Source organism: Phalacrocorax carbo, chromosome 1, assembly GCF_963921805.1.
Source record: "Phalacrocorax carbo chromosome 1, bPhaCar2.1, whole genome shotgun sequence".
NCBI lineage: Eukaryota > Metazoa > Chordata > Aves > Suliformes > Phalacrocoracidae > Phalacrocorax > Phalacrocorax carbo.
Window position 1 is genome coordinate 43,532,217 of NC_087513.1, and position 22,627 is coordinate 43,554,843.

At 38.0% G+C, this 22,627-nt stretch overlaps 1 protein-coding gene across 4 annotated transcripts in view; it reads left to right on the plus strand.

Moving 5' to 3' along the window:
- The window catches only part of NAV3 (neuron navigator 3), a 411,830-nt gene that overhangs the window by 356,863 nt on the left and 32,340 nt on the right, over window positions 1–22,627 (plus strand). For all 4 annotated transcript variants that reach the window (XM_064450028.1, XM_064450020.1, XM_064450013.1 and 1 more), the window contains exons 17-22: window positions 2,719–2,760; window positions 5,069–5,229; window positions 7,053–7,241; window positions 9,793–9,845; window positions 14,658–14,681; window positions 17,004–17,081. In XM_064450028.1, the coding sequence (XP_064306098.1) occupies window positions 2,719–2,760; window positions 5,069–5,229; window positions 7,053–7,241; window positions 9,793–9,845; window positions 14,658–14,681; window positions 17,004–17,081 (547 nt within the window). The remainder of the gene's footprint in view (window positions 1–2,718; window positions 2,761–5,068; window positions 5,230–7,052; window positions 7,242–9,792; window positions 9,846–14,657; window positions 14,682–17,003; window positions 17,082–22,627) is intronic.

Genomic DNA, 22,627 nt, shown 5'->3' on the forward strand with positions numbered 1-22,627 from the left:
GAAATATAGGAATTAACGGTGGTCTCATCAGCAATAATAATTGCATTTTAAGATTATCAGAGTGGAAGTAGTTTCTAATTGCTTGACTGGCTTGCTCTGGTTTACGTTAAAAGGATGTTTAGTTTTGAGGGCCATGAAAGTGCATTGAAATCCATTTAAGCTCTTCAAGACTTTCAGTTGTTTTAAATTATCACCATAATTGATGGTTGTAGTTTTAAGGTGTGACACAGTGCATCATGTATCGGATTTTCTTGTGTGCTCAGCCATTTCAGCCATTTGTGGAAACTCATTTGTAAGTCCCATGTCAGCTTGGCTCAGCATGCCCTAGACCTCCCTAGGTGCTTCTTAGCTTGCAATAATTTGTTTTATTCCCTAACAGCTCTGCAACAGTTAGATATAGCCCAAAGATATGGCATTATGGCCCTTTCCCAAGTTAACCTCAACACCAAGGGCAGGTAGGAACCTGAGAACTGTAAGGCTTCCTGTAATTTCCCCCAGAGAACTTGCAGATGGTTTCAGCAGTGCAAAATAAACAAAAGGGAGTGGAGGGCTTGATTACTTCAGCCTACATCTCCATGCATCTTCCTGCGAGACTGCTTTTGGCAATTGGCATGGCAAAGGTAAACACCAGCAACATTACAATATTCTCAGCCTCACTTTCTGTTGGTATTTGTTTTGAGCCAAACAGACAGATTCCGTGAATGCATTGCTTCTTTCAGGAAAGGGCTGACTTTTTTCACATCATCTTTAGCCATCTTTGGAGCACTGAGGTCAGGCTGGTAGTGTCCTAATGGGATCACTGCACGTTACATTTGAGTCCTATTTACCGAGAGTTCAGTTTCTGTAGCAGTAACACACCCAGCTTCTTGGTGAAGGAATGCTTTCAGATACTAGAAAGATATGGGCAGTTATGGGTCTGAATTAATAGTTACATAAAACCATGGTTAATAGTTTCATGCACTTAATGATCTGAAATCTAGGAGCATCTTAATAAGATTTTCTATTTTAAAAAAGCAGAATAAACATTTGCTATATTTGATTGTATGCAGCTGTAATAACTGCATGCTTATGTTGAGGAATATTCAATTCTATTTCATTCAGGTACCTGAATTCAACAGTTTTTTAGAAAAATCCTATGGTCACTACTAGCCTGTTTATCTGACTGACTTATAACTTTTGGCTTGTGGCTTACTTTAAAGGAGCATTGATTGGCTCCTTTATTTTTAGATAATGTGCTATAGGTTATTTTGAAATACATAGAACTTCAAGTTAAAGTAATAATAGAAAATATATTGTTCATTAGGACATTTGCAGTATTTGCAGAAGAAACTGGTTGTGTTATTATCGTCATGTTTATTTGTTTTGAAATTTAGAAGTACATAAAGGAACATCAAGGGCCCATTCCTCTCTGTAAGGAACTAAATAATACATGAATCATGTATTGAAATGTATGTTCTCTTTTACTGACCATTCTTGGTCCTTTTAATTATGTTGGGAGCAAAATGCTGAAAATTTAGTCCTCTGTCTGATAGAGGACTATTCTCCCATGGGCCATGATAGCATGGCCAGTGCCGAAATCCTGCAAGGTTTCTTCTTCCATTTGCTTTCTCCCCAAGGCCCTGATTAAACCAGTAAAATTGCCTATAAAACTTGCTGGTGGTAAGTGGGGTTTACTTCTGTTAGTCCGAGCCCTAGTGGTAATGGATTGTTAACGCCAACAATATTTTCACTGCCTTTACCTATTTGGATCAAGGTTACATACAGTGGGGCCTCCAGCACCCCCAGCACAATAGAAAATGACCTTTAATAATGGCATGAGAGTTTTCCTGGGTAGGAAGGTCTTAACTTACTGTTGCTCTCAGAGGTGTGATTATGATATGTAATACAAAAACTTTCTAAAGCTGTTTTGCCATTTAATACATATGGTGACACTAAATTATGTTCTTAAGGGAAAAAACATTGCAACATTTACTTGATGATAACTAATTCAAATTCAACCCACACTAGCGAGGGACTGATCTACCAAAAGTTCATGAGGAAATGCCCAAATGACACTGATTTGAAGGAAGGCTAGTGGGTGCCCTTGTAGTGATGGGTTTTAAATTAGGAAAACTCCAGCCGTAGATCTCCAGTGATCAGCAGCTCTGCCGCCATGTGAGCTTGAATATGGAACAGCATTGCTCTGGTGCCACTTTTCATTGTCTCCACCATCACCTTACTACGTGAGCCCCACAACAACAGGAAGCCAAGGGTCTGTATATTTAGAACATATTTCTACAAGCAGAGCTGTCATTTGGCTTCTGGCAAGGCCATGCTGTCTCTTAGCAGGTGCCACAACCTTCATTTCTTTTGGAAACCTATTTGCATATCATAGGCAACTGTGAAAAATAAAGATTCATACTGTGACCATATGATTCTCACACAGATTGCAGGGTGAAGCTATAGGAAAGTTAGAAATGGTAAGGAAGGACTTTTTTCAGAGTTGGACAGTCTCCAAATTACTATTGACCCAGCCCAGAGCATGTCTAGATGAAAAATGAATGTGCAGCAGTCCATGTCCTATCGTCCCCTCCAATGAGTCAGAGATTTATCATGAAAGATATATTAAACAGCTTTAAATGACCTTCTGTTATGCACACATATCTAGACCTTTAAAATTTGTGATTCTGAACAGTCCTGTTTACTGTATGTCCTTAGGGATTTTTTTTGTTTTAACAGCATGCAGCTTGACAGAAATACACTACCCAAAAAGGGATTAAGGTATATATTTTTTTGAGCATGACTGCTACTCCTCTGTTTTTCTGTAATTTTTCTACACTGTCTTTCCTTTTCTTTCTCCTTTTGTCGATCCTGTTTACAACAGAGTTCTCGGTACTTAAATTAAAATCAAAAAAGTAGATTTTAATGAATTTTTTCTTTCCAAGTCTGCCTAGTAAATAAATTCCCTTTCAAGAGATATCATGGGAAGTGAATACTGTTGAGGATAGCTTTCTTATGCAAAGAATCTTAAAAGGCATTGAATCCTGGAGAGCTAAAAGAGACAGACCAAGATACTTTTGCATTCAATGGGACTTATTGTTGAAAACATTATTGAGAAAAGCAACATTTTAGAGGTGGATGTGAACTTGAACTCTAAATGCAAACACTCATCCAATTTGAATTGAAGATCTAGTAAAGGGTAAGGCTAGAAAATACTAATTTTAATATCCAAAGTTTCTAAGTATAATATGAAACCTGCTCCAGCTAGTCTTCTTGATCCCTATGCAGCAATACTGAAGAGTCCAACTTTACTACTTATTCCCCACTGTCTGTCTTCATCACAGAGAACAGAAGTCATCCACCCTCTTCTGTGCTCCATGGTTAAAAGAGGGGATCATTAGCTAACTTGTCTGGTCTCATCAGGCACGTCAGCCTACCTTTCTAATCCAGGAAGATTTGGCGAGCAAGGGAATATATGTGCATGCACCCAGACACTCGGTTAAATCAAACAGTTAAATCTCTTGAGTTATTGATAAGTAATATTTTATGACATTTTAAGATAGTGCTAAAGTGTTGTCACTAGATACCACCCTCTGCTTTTCTGCACTATAGATTAATTTAAAAGAATTTAACTGAATTTCCTGTTATCCCAAAACAATCACTTTGGAGTGGGAGAGAATGGAAAAGGTGGAGGACATGAAAAAGGCATAAAGGGGACCCTGCAAGGGTACAATGGGATGACTGAGGTTTGTGGCTGTACAATTGTGATGGTGACTGAAAGCTGAAAGTGAAATGGAGTGGGAAAACAGCTTATAGGTGTATAATCCTGATCAGTTATCCCAGAAAGACCATTCGTTTGATTTAATGTGCAGAGATCACAGTCCAAGACCCAGATCCTGAATTCTCATTTTGCCATCTTTCTGATCTGTTAACCACTGGGTAACTCTGCTCTACCACATTTATAAGCAAAGATCATAGCTGTCTTCTTGAAAGGAGAAGGGAAGTAAATATTTAATCAGGACAAGATGTTGTAATGCTGTAAAATATTGTACAAAACCCCAAGCACAACATGAGAACTTACATGTTCATTTAATCTGCTTTCTAAGCAGAAATACTTGTGCCTTGGAAGCCTGAATCCAGAGTATCAAAAGCTTTGTCTGCTCTGCTGTTTGGGGAACGCTGATGGCTGATGACAGTGGTGAAGAAGGTGCTCATTTCTCAGCAGGAGATGGTGCTGAATGAAGCAGGCTATTGCAGACATTGCTGAAAAAAATCACTTGGTTAAGACCCACATTGCCTGCACATTTTAATTTTTAACTACTGCCAAAATTTCCCTTCTTCCAGACAGCCAAAAGAGGGTGGGCCAGTGAGTTACCAGTTCTCCCTCTTAGCCCATGATTTACACTTGTTTTATTGGTTTGCCATGGGAAGCAGTTGATGAATGATTTGATTGCCAGACTTCTTCCTTCCAGAGAACTTGTTTCTGCTGATTATGGATTTTTCCTGTCCCTTTCCCTCCCCCCCCAAATTTGGGGCAGGACACAATGCCAAGTAGCATTGAGACCGACAGACTGCACATATGACCATGAGTAGCTGTTATTACTGATGCAAACTCCTTTGTCAGTTGTTGATCTGTTTCACTCCTGTTATCTAACCAATTGCCCACACGGTCTGTGGCAGATGCCGTTTTGTAAGCAGCTACTCACATTTCTTGGCTTCTACTCTGTCCATTCCCCATCCTAGACATACAGCTTCCAAGCTTTTGCATCAGCCTGTACACTTCCTATAGCTTTGAAGTCCTCTCCTGTCAACTCAGCTGTCTGTCTTCTACGGTTTATCATGATATCTCTCCAGAGGAAGGGGTTGCTGTTTTGGGGAGGGGGATGAAGGTGAAATGGGTTTCAAGTCCTGTACTTTTTCTGTTGTAATAAGATGGTAAATTTTACCATGGTGATAATCACTTGACTAGACTTGATGCTTTCCAAGGGTTTTGTTCTATCTCACTGGTGAACAGTATTTATGTGATACCTGCTTCTTTCCAAACTGTCACCTTGTCGTTGTTTTGAGCATGTCAGCTGTGGTTTTTCAGATATACTCCATCATCCCGGCAGACGAGTCAGGAGGAAGGCAAGGAATGGCTGCGCTCCCATTCAACTGGAGGCCTCCAAGACACTGGCAGTCAGTCCCCTCTTGTTTCTCCTTCAGCTATGTCTTCATCTGCAACTGGAAAATATCACTTTTCCAACCTGGGTAAATGCTGTTTCCCTTCACTGTTTCTCCCACACTAGAATAGAATCACAAAATTCAGCTGTTCATGTTTCTTAGTTTGCCAAACTAGAGAATTTATTTTAACATCTCCATCACCATATTGTGGTACCGCACTAATGAAGGGAAGTTCACGGTATTGTTCATGGAGTAGGCCTGGGTACCTCCTATTTTGCATACCGAAAAAAAGCACAGATTCTCTATGACTTGCCCAAAGAGAAGAAAATCTGAATTAGAGCTGGATATTAGCTTCTAGTTCAAAGCTACTCATCTTTTAGGATTCACAGCCAGTAGGATTCTTTCCAGTGATGTTATGTCAACCCACACAATAAACATTACTTTTTTCCTATATACAGGTTTGCTTTGGCATAGGCCTTTCCAATGCATTTCAGCAGCTGGACCTAGCTATAACTGCGTTGGGCCCAATCCAAATCCTATCCTTGAGTGCAATATAATATTTTAGGATGTGAGTCACATTTTAGATTTATTTGAGTACAGGTCAAGATTTGGTTCTTCAGGATCTTGCTTCAAGTTAATCCAACAAAAATTTAGTTTTCTTAATAATTTTATTTTTTCTTTAATGCTTAACCAAAAACCATTTACGTGCACTGTGCTGGACACATACCCAGGGTCACAATGTAGTTTAGGTCCTTACTGTGGAATTAGCAGCAACCTTTGAAGCATTCACACTTCTGTCACTCTGTCTCAGCTTATGGCATCTGTAGGTTATAATCACTCAAAAGAAATTTGATCAGACATACAAATGAAGTTGAACAAAGCCACTTTTAAAAATGAAATTGAATCCTGGCTAAGCAAACCACTGCTTTTGTTTTCCTCCATGTACTTGCAGTAGTTTTAGGCAGCCCTTTTTAAGCAGTGTTTTTCTCATTCTATCAATTTTCTGCTTACAATTATCTTCTTTTTCTTTTGTTCATAGTTCTCGTACTCACAACAGAGAGCAATAAGATCAGGGTTTTTTAAAATTTATTTTGTCATTGTCCTTTGCTTCTTTCCATTATATTTTAGCCCTATGGAATAATTTGCTCTCCCAACACAGCTGCTCTGGGAGTTTATGAATTAAGGCACATCTTGCATGATCTAAAATAAAAGTCCAAACACTGAGGCTGAATTTGGATAGACAATTAGCTTTTTCTTCTAGGCATTGAGTTCATGTGGTCCAGGTGAACCATACCCAGGCTTTTCTTCCTACTGGCAAACAAACTCCAAAAGTTTAAAGCAGGTTCATCAACACTGTTCTGGATTTCAGCCACGAGCAATCGAACTGCTTCTATTTGTTATGATGAGATTCAGCTGGCCTCTGCAGGAATTTTAACCTAAAATAGTGGTAGGTGCTGTAGAAAACCAAAGGATAAATGTCTTGCATATGCTAATAAAATTTGGTCTTAGCAGCAGTCAGTAATATAGGTATATAACAATAAAATACAGATACTGGTTTATTAGAAGAGCTGCTTATAAAAAATACTTATGACTTATTCTTTTTTAACTTTTAATTTTTGAGTCTCTCCCATTGATTTTCTGCCTTGGGCTGTCAAAGTGAACAAGTGTGTATTCAGACACCAGTGTTAGTGTTACCATGTGTTTTACAGGATTAGTCTCATCCAGCTCCAGCTCCTCGGAGATCATCTGCTTCACCTTTTTGTGGTGGCTTTATATGTAGGAATTAAAGCCTTTCATTTGCTCAACAGCGTAAAGCCCACCTAACCATGCTAGTCCTACATTACAATTTTGTGCAGAACCAAAACTGATTTAATGGAAATGTGCTTCATTAATAAAGCTTTGTATTCCAGTGAGTCCAACCAACCTATCTCAGTTTAACCTTCCTGGACCCAGTATGATGCGTTCAAACAGCATCCCTGCACAAGACACTTCTTTTGATCTGTATGATGACTCCCAACTGTGTGGCAGTGCTACATCCTTAGAAGAGAGACCACGAGCAATTAGTCATTCAGGTTCATTCAGGGACAGCATGGAAGAAGGTAAGACTGAGTTGCTCTTTGGACCAGTGAATAGGCCCCAAAATAAGCCTCCAAAGTGTTGTAAAATTTTAAAATACTACTTCTGCAACATAAAAACTTAAATAATTTTGTGAAGATTTTTCTTTTTTAATTTTGTTGAGCTGGACTCACAGGACTTCCTTACCCTAAAGCATGGAAGATATTTCTTTCACACAGCAATATACAATGCTGTGTGTGTCATACATGTATAACTCCTATATAAAAAATTTTGGAGGAAAGGAAGCCATTCTTGGAAAACTATTTTATTGGTCTTGCCTCTAAATTTGAAGTGTCTGAGCATACTTTGACTACTATGATGTTTTTCTTACTTAATTAAACTACTGTGATTGTTTTCTTAGTCCTGCTTCTGTATTTCCTTTTTTTTCCAAATGCCAGTGCTACTTGCATCCCCATTTATTTGTAGTAATTTCATTTCCCCGCTTTCTTACAGCCTCCTACAGCAAACACTATGTGAATTTCTGTACTTTAACTCTGTCATTTAACCTGACCTCAATACTTTCTTTATGCAGATATTACTGTTGGTCTGGTTTCTGTAATGCTATGTACAACACCTGGAATCTGGGGAATTTTTTTTTGTCTTGGTTATGGTTTTCGGTTGGTTTTTTTTAACCACAGAGCATCTGAGAACTCCTAATTAAATGCATTGTAACATTTTCTTCTGCCTAACATTTCTGGTAAATCTGATTATTTGCAGAATTCCCATAAGCACAAAGTTCTCATTCCCTGTAATTAAAAAAAAAAAAAATCACCCCCCAAAAAAACTACGAAACAGAAAAAAAGCTCCCCACTAAAATTTAGCATAGATCAGTTCTATGACATCATCTCATTAATCTTGCTTACTGCTAAGTGATGACAATATAAATGGTCTTTAGGTCTTTATAGCAAGCAAATAAAAAAGTCTTTCCCTAGCCCCAGAGCTCATAGTTATGCGATAAAAGGGGAAAAAAGTGCTAGATGAAATAAGGGACAACTAATACTTTTACTGTTCAATTCCTTCTTCTGTATTTTAGATGATACGTCAGGCAGACATCTGGGTATGTAATACTAGCAGTAGGGTGCAGGACAGATCAAGCTGTGAGTTGTCAGCACAGAGAGGATGGCTGACTGCACAGAAGCATATCACATAATTCAAGGACAGAGGTGACTACAGACTCATTGCTGAGGAACAGAAGAATTATCAGAGGAAACACTGGAAGAATAATAGAGAAAACAAGGGAAATAATTTATGCATAGAAAAAGAGGTGTTAAATCTAGAGTTTCAGTAATGGGTCACCAGTGACTTTGATGAAAGCTTTTCCATTGGTCAGGTTTCATATCCAGCTGGAATGGATAACCGTGATCAACCTGAATAAATGAAAGTCAATGCAGCAATAACAAACAGTTTTCAGCAGTTTACAGTCATTAGAGATTAACATGAAATGATACTGTTGGAATGCCAAAAGTATTTTATTTGATACAGGAGTTCTGAGGAAGGTTAAGGTGAAAGAAGTGAGGTAATGGGTAGAGCCACTGCACACAAGAGCAGGATGGGAGTTTAGCTGAGAGATGTAAAGCAGGGACTGAAAACCAAAGACAGATTGAAAGCAACAGTATTTCGTCAGTATACCACATCTTTATAAATATTTGCCCAGTTACAAAATTAGATTTAAAGCCTATTTGGCTAATCCAAGTAGTCTTGTATTGTGAGTTTGGCATACAGATGCCAGGTAGCTATTAAAGCAAAATAATTTATTTACCAAACCTTGGAAGAGTATAAATATTAAACAAGTTTCTTTTGAAACAAAAATGAAAACAAGTAATGAAATAATCTTCTTTAAAATTCTCTGTTGGTGTGCCCTTCCTCAGGAGAGTTATCAGAAGCAGAAGGGGCAATTTTGTCTCAGTTTAGTCTTCACTTGCCATTTTCAGGAGGCCAGGAACACCATTTTTTCAGTTGAAGTCCTGTGACATTCATTTGGTGCTCTTGAGGCTGACTCTACTGATGGTTAGTGGAAAAATGGCACTACATCTTGCAGTAACCCCTTCACATGGGCTATGAATGCCAGCACGCATGGGTCTGTGTTGTGCTGAGGGGAGAAACCAGCTGAGCAAAACTTGGGATTTCATCCCACAGATTTTGAACTATTTTGCAAAACATAATCTCTTATTAAAATCAGTTTGCTCTGCTTTGGACAGGTGTATAAACAGCTCAATATCTGGTTTCTCTAAAGAGTATATTTATCAAGTGATTTGTTGTCAAAACAACAAAAGTGATGCTTGATTTGCTGGTAATAATACTGAATCTCACTGGCTCGCTCTCCTACCTCTTACACAGAAGAGGGCTTTTTTTTTTTGTACAGAATAATCTTTTTAAATGCAGGAAAAAATATCAATAGTTTTTCTACACTGATGGCTCATAATTGTTCTTCATGGAAGATTGGTTCTCATTTTAAAAAGTTGTTTAGTTATTGAACTACATGAGGGAAGTTTTATGCTTTCATCAATATTTCATGTTATTTTCCTTTTTTTAAAGTACACGGGTCCTCATTATCACTTGTCTCCAGCACATCTTCTCTCTACTCTACGGTGAGTATTGACATTTTAGAAAAAAATTCTGCCTGTCTCTGTTCTTGTTCATTGTTCACAAAACTTTCAATGCTTTGAGGTTTAGAAGGATTAAAATTGTACTGCAATAAAGCAGGAACATTTCTTTTCAACTTTGGTATTACTGTCATGCTATTTGAGAATACATTATTTCCATCTTTTTAAGTGATTTGCTTAGAACTGCTTAAAATCACCTAGTGTATATTTTGAAAGCTAAAAAGGAGGTAATGGTCTAGGATATCTAAGGGCGGGGGGGGCCTTATGCTGTTGTAGCTGATAATTTTGAGTAGTTTTGCTTATTTTCAACTAGTTTTCTAATTGCACAATTTACAAAGTCTTCTTGTCATATCACTGTTCAAGGTACACTGGAAAAAAACATTGCTTCAGGGTAAGGGAGATAAAATTAGCAGTTTAAATGCCTACTGATCTCTGCTGCAAATGACAATATTTAGATGTTATTTCCAAAGAGAAGAGTGTCTTTAAAAAATTATTAATCTTCGTTAATTAGAATAATGCAATTAAGTAATAATTGTATTCTAGCTCAAGCAGAAGTCCTGGGTTTTATTTTTTTTTCTATATTTTATTGTTTTGGTGTCTTTTTTGAGATCTTCTGCATAATTTCTTGCTTCAGCTGTTCTAACAAGAAATCATCCATACGGAAGGAGCTAAACATGTTTGGACATTCCTTTGCTTTATACACAACAGTTGTTTTGCAACCTATTCGCAAACTACAATTACATGCTGTAGTATCCCTTTTTTACATGAGGGCAACCCAGTTATCTGCTTTCATACCATGCATTCATGAATAGTCTGTCTCGTCTCCATATTTTTAGGTGTTGAATAGTGTCAGCTGACATCCCAGGAACGACGTGGACTCCTCTACCCAGAGCTGACACCAGTTCTTGCCTGGGAATACCAAGCCCATGCAGTCTGATGCATTTTTACCATTTGGTAGCCCTATCTCAATGCTAAACTCACGTTAGTTTGGAAAGCAGGTTGCATCCACGCACAATGTCTATCACAATGGTGCCTCTCCTAGTTCTGCTTAATCATGAAATGGTCTATACAGAGGCATATCTAAAATATCAGGTACACATGCATTAGGTTTGTCCAGGCCTTATCAGCAAGTTTCAAGCAATTCCAGTGCAGATCAGCCCCAGATTATTTTGGGGAGGTAGAATGTACATACAGACTGGCTGCACATAGGGTATGGCTAATATTCAAAGCAAAGTTTCTCATGGTCTGCTAGTGGAAAAATCTTTACTACTATTTCCTTGTCTATGAGATACTATGATTGTTTTGCACAAGGGGGGGGGCGGGGGTGGTGGTGGTGTCCAAAATTATAATTCAAGCTTTGATATTGTATTTGAGAAGAATGTTATGAAACTGATAACAGTAAAAATCAAACTACAAAGTGACACAGGATGCTTTCAGTATCCAGTCAGTTAGTAATTCTGAAATATCTCTGCTCTGATGCTGTGTATCGTAGCAAGGGTTTACTAATACTTTCTATTTATATAACCTGCTAACATTCAAGATTACAACAGTATCTTGGAAAAATTATCTAAACCCCATGGTATTAGAGAACAGTATTTTTCCTGCAAAACAAACTTTAAACTGTTTATCCAAGCTCCTACTGTAAGTCAGTGGAATATCCTCTGAAACATCCGACTGTGAATTCACATTTCAGCCAAACACCACTCCTTAAATTATGGATTATGTAGACAAAATAATGTAAGTTATAGGAAAATCCTTAAAGGACAAGAAAGGAATTAGTATGACAAAATTACTAGGGTTACATTTTGGGATGATTTTTTATCAGAATTTCTTCTGCTCGATCCATCTCATCCTGTGAAAAAAGTTTAAACTTTTCAGCAATCAATCATAAGATGATGCACAAGTGGAGTACTGAAACATGAAAGGTTGGCAATCACTATCACGTCAGCTGAAAGCAAAGGTGATACGGTGCAGTGCCCTATTTCCTCCAGAAAGGGATAGCTTCACAGGGATATGGCACATATAACTCACTTTCAGCTATTACTAGATTCAAGGAGGAGTACAAGAGCTTCTTCACCTTATTTAAGCATGCCAAAATCACTAAGCAGGAATACCGAAGCAGCTGCCTTTCCATAAGTATCTCAATCAAATATATTTATCAGATATCTCAAGCATTGCCTTACACCTTAATGCTAGTGGTTTTCTGCAGCCCAGTCACTGGAGAGATTCAGACACAGTGCTAAATAAAGATCAAGATCTTTATGTATTATTACCAAAGGATAGCTGAAAAACTTGAAGTTGTTCTCTGAAGATTGTTTCTTTGAGAATTGGAATATGAGAGTCAGAAGAGACATTTCATGATTTGCTGCCATTGCAGCGAGTAAGTCCAATGAGACAGAAGTTCTGAGTTCACTAGCATTTTCTGTATGTATTGGCTTTCTTCTTGATTTGCATTTGGGTTTTCAGGACTTGCCTGAATAGACTGCAAATCTAACTTGTAGAGATATGCATGTAGAGAGACAAACATTTGGTTTCACTGGAAAGTATGCCATGTAAGCAGACTTTGTAGACTGTAGGATTGAAGTACTGATTCAGTTTTGGCAGTGAATATATCTTGCTCTACGAGAAGTTGAAAAGATGTGTGGTAGTGTAAATTATGATAAGTTGTCTCCATTTTTAATCTCCTCCTGCTCAGTAGGAAAGAGGCTGCAATTTTCACTTTTTTAGCTAATTGCTATATTTCTCGCACTGGCTCTCAGCATTAGCTACACTTAGAATCCCTAGACCTCATCAACCGTGCTAAAGCAAGCTCAAAGGAGATGTGTAAGGACATGTCATTTGTATGTTAATATTTTAAGTCTTAAAAAAAAAAGAAAAAGTAATCCTTACAAGGGTGGGATGCATGCATATGATGGAGAAGTAGAGGGAGAAAAAAATTATTTCCTTTTAGAGCCTTTTGAACCAGTGGCTGAGTGCCGGGTTACAACAGTGTCAGCTTGAGCTCTTAAGTGAAAACTGCTCAGATGTATTTGGTTGTCAGATTTTATTTAAGTTGATCGTATGCCCAGAATCCTGTTCTTTCTCTTTCATTTACTTCTTCCACTGCCCACAAAAGCTGACTTGTGGGAGCAACCTCTCTGAACTCTGGGAGAGAGGCAGCGCTTCCTTGTACAGTGAGGGAGCCATCTGGTAACAACAGGTAGCACTGCCTGCATCAGCGCAGGTTGGTGGTCTAAGGACGAGAGACCACATCCCCACATGGCAGTTTCAGGAAAAGGTCACCAACTCTAATTTTTTGGGGTTGGTTTTGCTTTTTTTTTTAGCTTTTCTTGGCACAGTAGAATTCACAGGGGGACGTGGTCTTTCTTGATCCCTTTGTGACCTTTCATGCACTACATATTTGAAGTAACAATAATGAGAATAAAATTTCAAATTTTTCTGTCAGCAGATCTCCTTTTTGTGAACATAGGTCAGAAAGTTAGTATGTGCGTCATATCAGTGCTGGCAAATAAAACAGTCATTATATTAAATCATTCCCATGTAGTGAAGTCTCAGGTATTACAGTAGTTTCAGCCAAGAGCAGTTCTAAGTGTCGCACAGGGAAATACCATAGCACCACAGTCTTTTTAGTGACTGTTAACAAATAGGCATGTGTGGAAAGAGACATTTTCAAAAATGCTCCCATACACCAGGCAAAGTAAGAAAAGTAACAAAAGTTGTGCTTAATACAGGCTTAAAAAAGCAACTATATTAATTTGTAATAACACAGATACTGCCGGATGTCAGGGAATCTTCTGAGGAACTCCTACCTTAGGTTTTCTTAGCCTTTCTAGTGTTATTTATGGCTAATTCTTCTACCCACATTTTCCTTTTACTGCTTACTTCTGATCCAGGCAATGTTAGACTGCTTCTCTGAATTTGGGCCACCTCAGGTCAAGGAGTAGATTGATCTCCAGTACATTAACTGATTCTTGTTTTATGTTATGTCATGGCACACCATTCCTTCCCATTACAATCCCACTGAAGCAAGATTTCGCTGTCTACCAAATGCCTCCTAAATTAGACTACTCCTATGCTTACAAATTTAATTACTTTCAAAGGTTTGCCTTGCAATGGTTTTGTTTCCTAGCTTGTTGAAAAAGACTGCTGAGTAAATACCATCATTATATGACACAATACATAACAATAAAGAAAATATCTCAAATTATTAAATATTATTAGCAAGTTTAAGCTGAAACTTTAACATGTCCTGATAGCCCTTAATATTTTGGCCAGTGCTCTGTGTGGAAGAAACTATTTTAAAGTGCAAGTACACCTCTCCCCTCACCTTCCCCCACACATGTTTTACTGGTACGCTGCCAACTTCTCTTAGCAGGGATTAGTCTATTAGGAATATTGCTTAATATTCAGTAAAGCAAATATAGTTCCAGGAGCCATAATAATCATTATGGTGTAAAAGTTTGCTGGTAGCAGACTAAGGTCCATGCAGTGACAGCACAGCAACTTTTCTTTTGTATCTTAGAAATATAGCTACAGTTTCTGCAGTTCTATTCCTCTTCTCCCTTTATCCACGGTTACATGTTGTCAGTATGCTGGCAAACTCTTTGAGGTTTCAGCTGGAGCCTTGCCAAGTAAGCTGAAAAGAATTCCATTTATTGTTTTTACTGCATACCTTCCTTAAATGTAATGGATCCGTGAAACTATTCATTTCACTTCAGTGTAACCGGCTTTTATTTTCTATTACCGCAATTATGTTGCAGACTGTTTCTGAGCCATTTCTTCTTTGTTTTCTTCCAGGCAGAAGAAAAGGCACATTCAGAGGTAAAAACTTTTCTTTTTTTCTATAGTTGTATATTGTATTGTATTATTTTAAAGTTTATTGTTTAATTGCTATGGCTAAACTGCTGAGTCGCTGGGGGAAAGACAGCCTCTGTCTTTGTACCACTTTTTGAGAATTGGTGAAGAGCCGATACAGCTTCTAGTGCACTAGAAGGTGGTTTTTTTAGCATTGTGATGAAGAATGCTTCCTTGCTGAAGTTCTGAAAAGGTGAAAAGAATCGATGAGAATAGAGCTTCTGAGTGGAGGTGTTGTGATACGTCTCATTTCAGACTTAATAGGACTCTGTACTGGATCTAAGGGACTGTGCCATTCTAGGTAATGTGCTGCCTTTAAGGAGAAAAATACTTCAAATGTTTGCTTTGAACTTCTCTCCCTTACATTTTGCATTATATTAAATTTCTGAAACTGACCACTTTGAAGGATTTCAGAGCAATGCAGATTGATTTCAGATATAAATCAAATCTGACATGGAAAACAGCTTCTTTCTCCTCACAGTGTATAAGAATGGGTGACAAGCCCAGGTCAGCAGCTGGATACAATTACAGCCTTTCTCAAAATGAAGTCCTGGTTGTATTAAAAGGGCATCAAGGAGTAGCAGCAATAAAATGCAGCACCAAGGGGTGCACTTCCACTTCACGGAGCCACATGCCTTCTGACTCCTGTGTTTATGCTGCTCCTATTTTTACTATTCCAATTGGAGAAAAAGTCAACTCAAAGATATTTTGAGGAAGTTAAACAAATAAACAATTCCTCCTTACTTGCCACAGCTTATTTCAATATAATTTCCACGTGAATTTTCTAAGCTCCTTTCTCTGAAAGTTAAAGCAAAGGAGCTGAAGAAGCATGCCGTAGCTCAGTAGTGCAAATGACAATTCCTCATTTCGTTGCCCTTTATATAGGGCTGTACATAGAGGTGAAACATTTCTTTCCCATGTATCTCTACATGGTGTTTCCCCAGTACCTAAGTCTGCTCTGTGATGGTCTTGCAGATGTTAAACAACACGTATGAGAACTGCCTTTGTATAGTTGCAGGAATATGATTACAGTGCAGCTTAAACAGGAAGGTCAAATTGCTATTGAAAGCAAAGAGAAAACTTGGAAAAAGAAAAGTGGGTGTTCAGGATGGACAACAGCTCAGTAATATTCCTTTTGCTCTGAGCTAGTGTAAATGACTTAGCTCTTTATGTATCATAGATACACAGGAACTTGTTCATTCTTAAACTTGTGCAATATTGCCTGTTGGTTTTCATGAGAGTCATAAAATTAAAGTATCGCAATAGTTTTTACTAGTGAATGTTATGTGCTCTCTTTCCTGGGCTAGTTTTAGACATTTTACATCTCCAGTCTGGAATAATTTCTTTTATTTCTGAGTATGAAATGAATTTCACAGTGAAACTCCATGCTGTGCTTAAGTTCAGTGCAATGCGTGGAGTCCCCGTAAGATCTCAAATTGGGTTAAATGAGCTTAAAATGATGCACAAGCTTCATGCTAGGTATCTTTCCTAGCTGAAATGTAAACAGATATTTCTCTTAAGGATTCTGTTTTTCATTACAGGATACAGGAGCCTTGAAATGAAGTATATTTTCATGTCAACCATCACATTTAAAGTTACTTTTTTTTTAAGCTGGCCAGCAAGTTTTTAAAAGATTTTGAGGTTTAAAGAGGCTGCATGTTTGAATCTCTGGCACTGTAGGAAGTATTGTGTTAGAGAAAGAAAAAGATATTACTGTACCTCATCTAATTTTAGACATCCATGAAGCAAAAATCTGTGTCTGAGGTAGTCATTGAAGCCTTCTTCATGCCAGGCAGCTGGGGAGTACTTTTTGGCACTTCATCTGAGTCTAATGTAGACATTTAACATATGTCAGTTGTATCATGTCTACAGTAAGGCAAAGTGAACCTCACGCAAATTCTTTCATGTTTCATAATCTCAGGTCTCATCCAGGGCTGCTGTCCTTGATTGCATTAGAATATATTTGGAACTTATGGGACTTGTTAAAAAAAACATGGCATTTACACATGTAAACAGGGGATTGTACATATGAAGTAATTAAGCATTTACCCATTTGTGCTCCCTTAACTAAGATCCCAGCTCATACACTGGTTAAGTGCAAGAAAACAGTTGGAGCAGCACTAAGTGCCAAATTCTAATAATTTATATTTCTGAATAGTTCTGAGAATAAAATGTGAAATTGAGATATTGTTAACCTATTAGTGATCCCTTAAGAAAACAAGAAAAAAAACCCATTACATTAGGAAACTGCTCAAATGCTGACAGCAATCTTTTTTTTTTTTTATCTAGCAAATTCAGAAACTACGGAGAGAGCTGGTTGCATCACAAGAGAAAGTTGCTACTCTTACATCCCAGCTTTCAGCAAATGTAAGTATTTTTACTTTGGTCATAAACAGTATCAGAGAATACATTATCAGATTGGCTATTGGCTCTTACTGAATTCAGGTGCCAATGCATGGCCTGGGAGACTTATGCTATTTATTTATTTTCATGTTTTTCAAATTAATTGTTTCATTAAGTGTCTGTATTGCCTTAGCTTCAAGCGGAAGTGATCAAACACAGTGGAAATAGAAATGAGAGTTTCCACACTGGATGTGACAAGAGTCCTAGCCAACAGTTCAGTTTCATTCTTTCTTCAGAATCAATTAAAAAAAAAAAAAAAAAGGCCAAAAGTGAGGAGAGCAAGGAGACACAACCAAAGGAAGGGCATGAACTGCAGATTCTGATACAATTCATTGTAGTTTCATTTTACAAAGATAAGACCTGCAAAATACAGATAGATGTGGAGGGAAGAACAGTATACAATTGTATAAAGAATTTATATGCTATAATAATTGTGCTGATATATAACTAACAGGGCTATTTCACAGAGAGCTCCCTGGTGTTCCTTCCAATTGTCATACACTAATAATATGAGTTACTGAATATGTTATCAGAAAATAATGCCAGGTAGGGAATGCAAGCTACAATCCTGTATAGTTATTATGGTTTCAGAATAAGTTACTGGGTAGTTATTGAACAATCTTTTGTAGAGTGATTTTAAATTTATTTCAGGAGATAACTATAGTTACCATTCCCTGGAAAGTTGAGATGCAGTTGCAAGACAGTATCATTTTGCATTTCAAGAAAGCAGCTTCCTGATATCTTTGGCAAACTATAGAGTGCATTTCTTTGAAATGTGTATGTACTGAGTATTTAGATCTATATGCCATTTAGATCAATACTGCCATTATTTTCAAGGAATTCGGTTGGTGAAGTAGTACTGTGTTCAGGTTGTGGGAAAATAATCTCTAGCTGCGTGAGAGCTACTTGTTCTCTTAGGACTGCCACACGTGAAAATGTAGAAGAGCTACTCTTTGCACTTTCTGCTCTGTCCAGGTGGCTGCACAACACCTGTGGGTGTTTGTACCTCTGTAAGCAGTATGGGGTGCCCGTCTGTCCTGAGTTCTGAGAATGAACTAGTGAAGCAGACAATACTGGCATCATGCAATATTTGTAAATTCAAAAGCTGTATTCTGGGCTGGGTTATTAATTCAGGTATTTATAGCCGTCATGCCTATCCTCAGTATGGAGTTCCACTTCTCATGTATTTTAGACACTGATCTTCATCTTTGCCAGATTGGGCAATTCTTCACTCACCCACCCTGAGAGCAACCAATGAAAACCAACACCAAGAGGTCAGAAGAGCTAAGCCAGCAAGTCTCGGGTACACGTTTTCTAACAAGACCATTGTTCTCTGCAGGGCACTTTTTTCTCTACCAAAAACAAAGGCTGCAGCAGCTCTGCCTTGTGGTGGGGAGCACAGGGAGGTGGGCTGTGGCTGGGCTTGTACACAGCACAACTGCAGACATCCCCACATCCACTGAGTGCCCTGTTAATGCCCACACAGCAGCAGCTGGTCTTATCCAGAAGAGTTAGCTTGATTCCTGCAGGCACCTGGACTAGTGAAAGATGTCCCTGCCCACAGCCAGGGCGTTGGACTAGATGATCTTTAAAGGTCCCTCCCAACCTAAATTGTTCTGTGATTCTGAGCAGTGTTGCCACATCAGTAAGACTAAATTGTTGGCCTGTGGTGAGCCTGAGCTCAGGTGCCTGTATTAGAGCTGGTGCCGGAGCCCCTCTGATGGGGATAACTCAGGCTCTTGGTACCATGTCTCACTTTACTCTGTGGGCAGAAAAGCAGTTTGCCCTTCTTTCCTTCCCCTAGTTCTGAACACAAATCACCAGCATATTCCTTCTTGCTGATGTATTGAAATATGACTCTCCAGTCTCCACCCTTTTCTAGTCACACCAGCAATGCTGTAACTTGTAACAAATGCAATAGTGTGAGGATGGCAGGGCATTCTCCCCTGCAGCTGAAGAAATCAGGCCACTGTTTGGTTTGTTTGGGCCAATTGCACCCAATTTCTCCCCAGTGTTAGTAAGAAGTCATTGCCTATATCTCTAGTCAGTATTTCTTTGTGTGGAGTAAACACCATTCAGACTGGTATCTAGTAACATGGCCTATTCCAGACAGGTTTTCAAAATCATCACCAAGTTACAGTTAGATTTCATCCATATTTCAAAGAAACCGAGTCAAGCTAAAAAAATAATAGTTACAGTTTGGCTTGGTTTCCACTCAAACCACTTCTGCTGTATGAGTGAGAAACATGTTGGGTTTGATCTGTTTAACTCACATTGTGTTGGTTGGGCATCCGGTCCCACGAACTGCCTCTGGACTTCTGAACACCTAGTAAGGGTACTCATAGTTTTTCTACTGATCTAACTGGAAGGGTACCACTTTCAAAAGGGCAGTTAAAAAATATATACATGTGTATCTGGTTTTTGCTTATCCAGAAGGACCACATTTATAAATCTGTATGTATATATATATGTGCACACACACCGTATGTTGTATAAAGGTTAATTTAATCACGTTCTTTTGACTGTCACCCACCTTCTAATCTCCATGGAGACAGTCTTTAAACTCTAAACCTATAAGCAACCCTAAAGCTGATCCTTTTATCACATGGGGTTTTGAAATGATACTAGAGAAATCTTTCCTTTTTCCAAATCCCCAACATGTGGAATTTCCCTCAAAATTAAATATGTCAGGAGCATGAAACTTAGAGGCTTCAAATTCTCCAGATATGAACAAGGGCTTTAGACACCTTCACAATGAAAAATATCTTAAAATAAAAGTAGATATCACTAGCTATTATAAGTAAATTTGGGGGGGGGGTGCTGTGATGAGATAAATACAAAACCAAAACCTGAAAAGTATTTCACAATAAGCCTGGTTCTGAGTTCTTTCTCTGCTACTTCTGGTACAGAAGAAGTAAAGCATTAAAAAAACCCCACTTCCACATAAATCCAAAGGATCAAAAGAGACCCCTTTCTGTACTAATTCTGTTTATGCACTTTCTGTAAATAAATTCTATGAAGTCTCACTTAAACATCAGGAATAAAATCCAACTTGAAAACAGAGTGTATATACAACCTTTGAATTGTGATATGGCCTCTGAAATTTAGTCTAATTACAGAATTGATATTTAAATGCCAGCAATTATATACTTTTCATAAAAATTATGAGTAACTAACAAATATTTTGTTTAATTTTACAAACTTATGACAGACCCAGATGGGCTCCTAATTTTCATGAACTTGTAGTGTCTTAGCAATGTTTTACTTGCATGTATTCATTTATCATTTATCTCCTAATCCAAGAGACACACTTTACCAATCCCTAGAATTTAAAGGAGGAATACTCCTAATCACAAAAGCCGGAATTTATCCTCAGAAAAGAAATCAAAACCATGTTTTACTCTCTAAATGGATAATACTACTATGACCCTCATTTTGAGTCACATTTGCACTCCAGTAGGCTAAAACCTAAATGAGCAATAAATCTAATGCAGAAAAAAGTTTGGTCACTCTGCCTATCTTTTCTGTAGTTACATCCATCTCTAGCAGGCAGAGAACTGTATGAAGAGAGCATCTTCTGCAGTGCCTTTGCTGACCAGAAAATTACTCAGTCATTTCTGATGCCTTTGCTATGAATGCAATCATCTTAGCCTTAGTCCTAAGCTCCCTCAAATTTCCATACTTTCAGTGTCTGAAAATGGGCAGAACTTTTTTCCTCTCTGTAGTCTGCAGAAGGAAACTATTAATAGCCAGAAATCTTGCTCCCTCACAGTTCATCTCAGGCCTGAATTTGTTGTTACCCTCTTCCTTTGTAGAACTGAGCAAAAGTATTGTATGTGAGTGAAAAAAAAGAGCCTTTTATTAATCTCATTTCAACAATATTAATGTCTGTCTTTGCTTCATCTGTTGGTGACAGTAGTACATGTGGCATTAAAAGACTGCCAGACTGAAATATGGCCTATTTAATCAAGCCTTTATTTGATATATTATTTTATATCAAAATCTGTCAGTTGGAAGTTATAGCATTTCTCAGGCATTTTGGAAACCTCTCCTAAGACTTTTCTTATTTGGTTTCATTTATTATTCAGCTTTTGTTGGCTGGACTCAAGTACTATGCTTGATTTCAGCAGTTTATTTCATTTGATTAACCCCAAAGTGTTTTGCCTGCATATGATTAAGTTCAAGCAGGGCCCAGCTGTTGTTTGGATGCTTAATTTACAGATTTTTCTGAGATTCTGGCTTTTCCCCGGTGCGTGTTTCGATATTGCTGAAGGACAAATCTCAGTACTAATTAAGAAAGGGCCTGTTTTCAGTGCAGAAAGTGTCCAACCAGCAGACTTCCTACATGACTGACAAGGGCTCAAATTCCAGCGAGCAGCCTGAACCCAGCCTGTTCGGAGGGACTTTGATCGGTGCTCTATACTGTATAAAGCTGAAGGGTGCATGCTTGCAAACTGTAGTAGACCCAGGATGCCAGTAAAAAGCGGAGGGGGTTCGCTGGCTAATACTCTTGTTTGGCCAGCTCTGAACCACTATCCTACAGCCAAACAACAAGATAATAGCAGGCGGCGAACAGAAAAGGTCACCAGAAGTACAGTTGCCTCTTGCAATCAGCCCGATCCCTTCTGGCCTCTCACATCTCCTTTCATTCAGCCGTGTCAGGTGGGAGGAAATTTATTTTTTTTTTACCTTTGTTTTATAAACCTGAACACCGCAGGTCAAATTGAAAAGTCTGTCAGCAGATAGTTTTTGGGTATGCCAATGTCATGTCAGGATGGGCTGTAAACCTAATAGATAAAATATTTGGGGTTTGGCTGGCTGGGATTGCTTACTAAGAAGGAAATTTTTAAAATCAAACTTGTGGTCTTAGCACTGAAGTCATGCCCTGAATATATATCTCTTTGACTAATTCCAATGGGAATTTCACATGTTAATAGAAGCCAAAATTAATCCATAAGTGATGGATCTACAAATTAAGAGCGGTGCATCATCTGTGTATCACATTAAAATGTATAACACATTAAAGATGGATATATTTTGCTGTAGGCAGACTTCCAGTAATGCCCAGTTACTTAACTCTAATTCCAGTGTATCTGTTTTCAAGTACAAATGCTGCATTCAATTGTGAAGATATATTTTTACTTTAGAATAAGAGTTATTTAAAGCACATGCATTATTCAGGCTATTTTGTATGGTATTCAAAGTATGTATGTCATGAATAAAACTACTGAATCTAACACAGCCAATCCCTAAAGTGTGAGGAATTGGGTATAACTTTTAAAAAAAGTTCTATTCCCAAATATTTTTACGAGAATGAAAGAATGGATCCTTTTGGGTAAAGTAAATAATCCTCAGAAATTGAGGATTACCAATTCAATGAAAATCAATTACCAAATTTATAAGTGTAAAAGAAGTTTCCAAACAGAATTTTAAATTTTGAATTAGCATTTTAAAGTCACAGTTACTTCTATTTGTTTCAATTGTTTTGTTTTCTGAATTATTTTGCATTT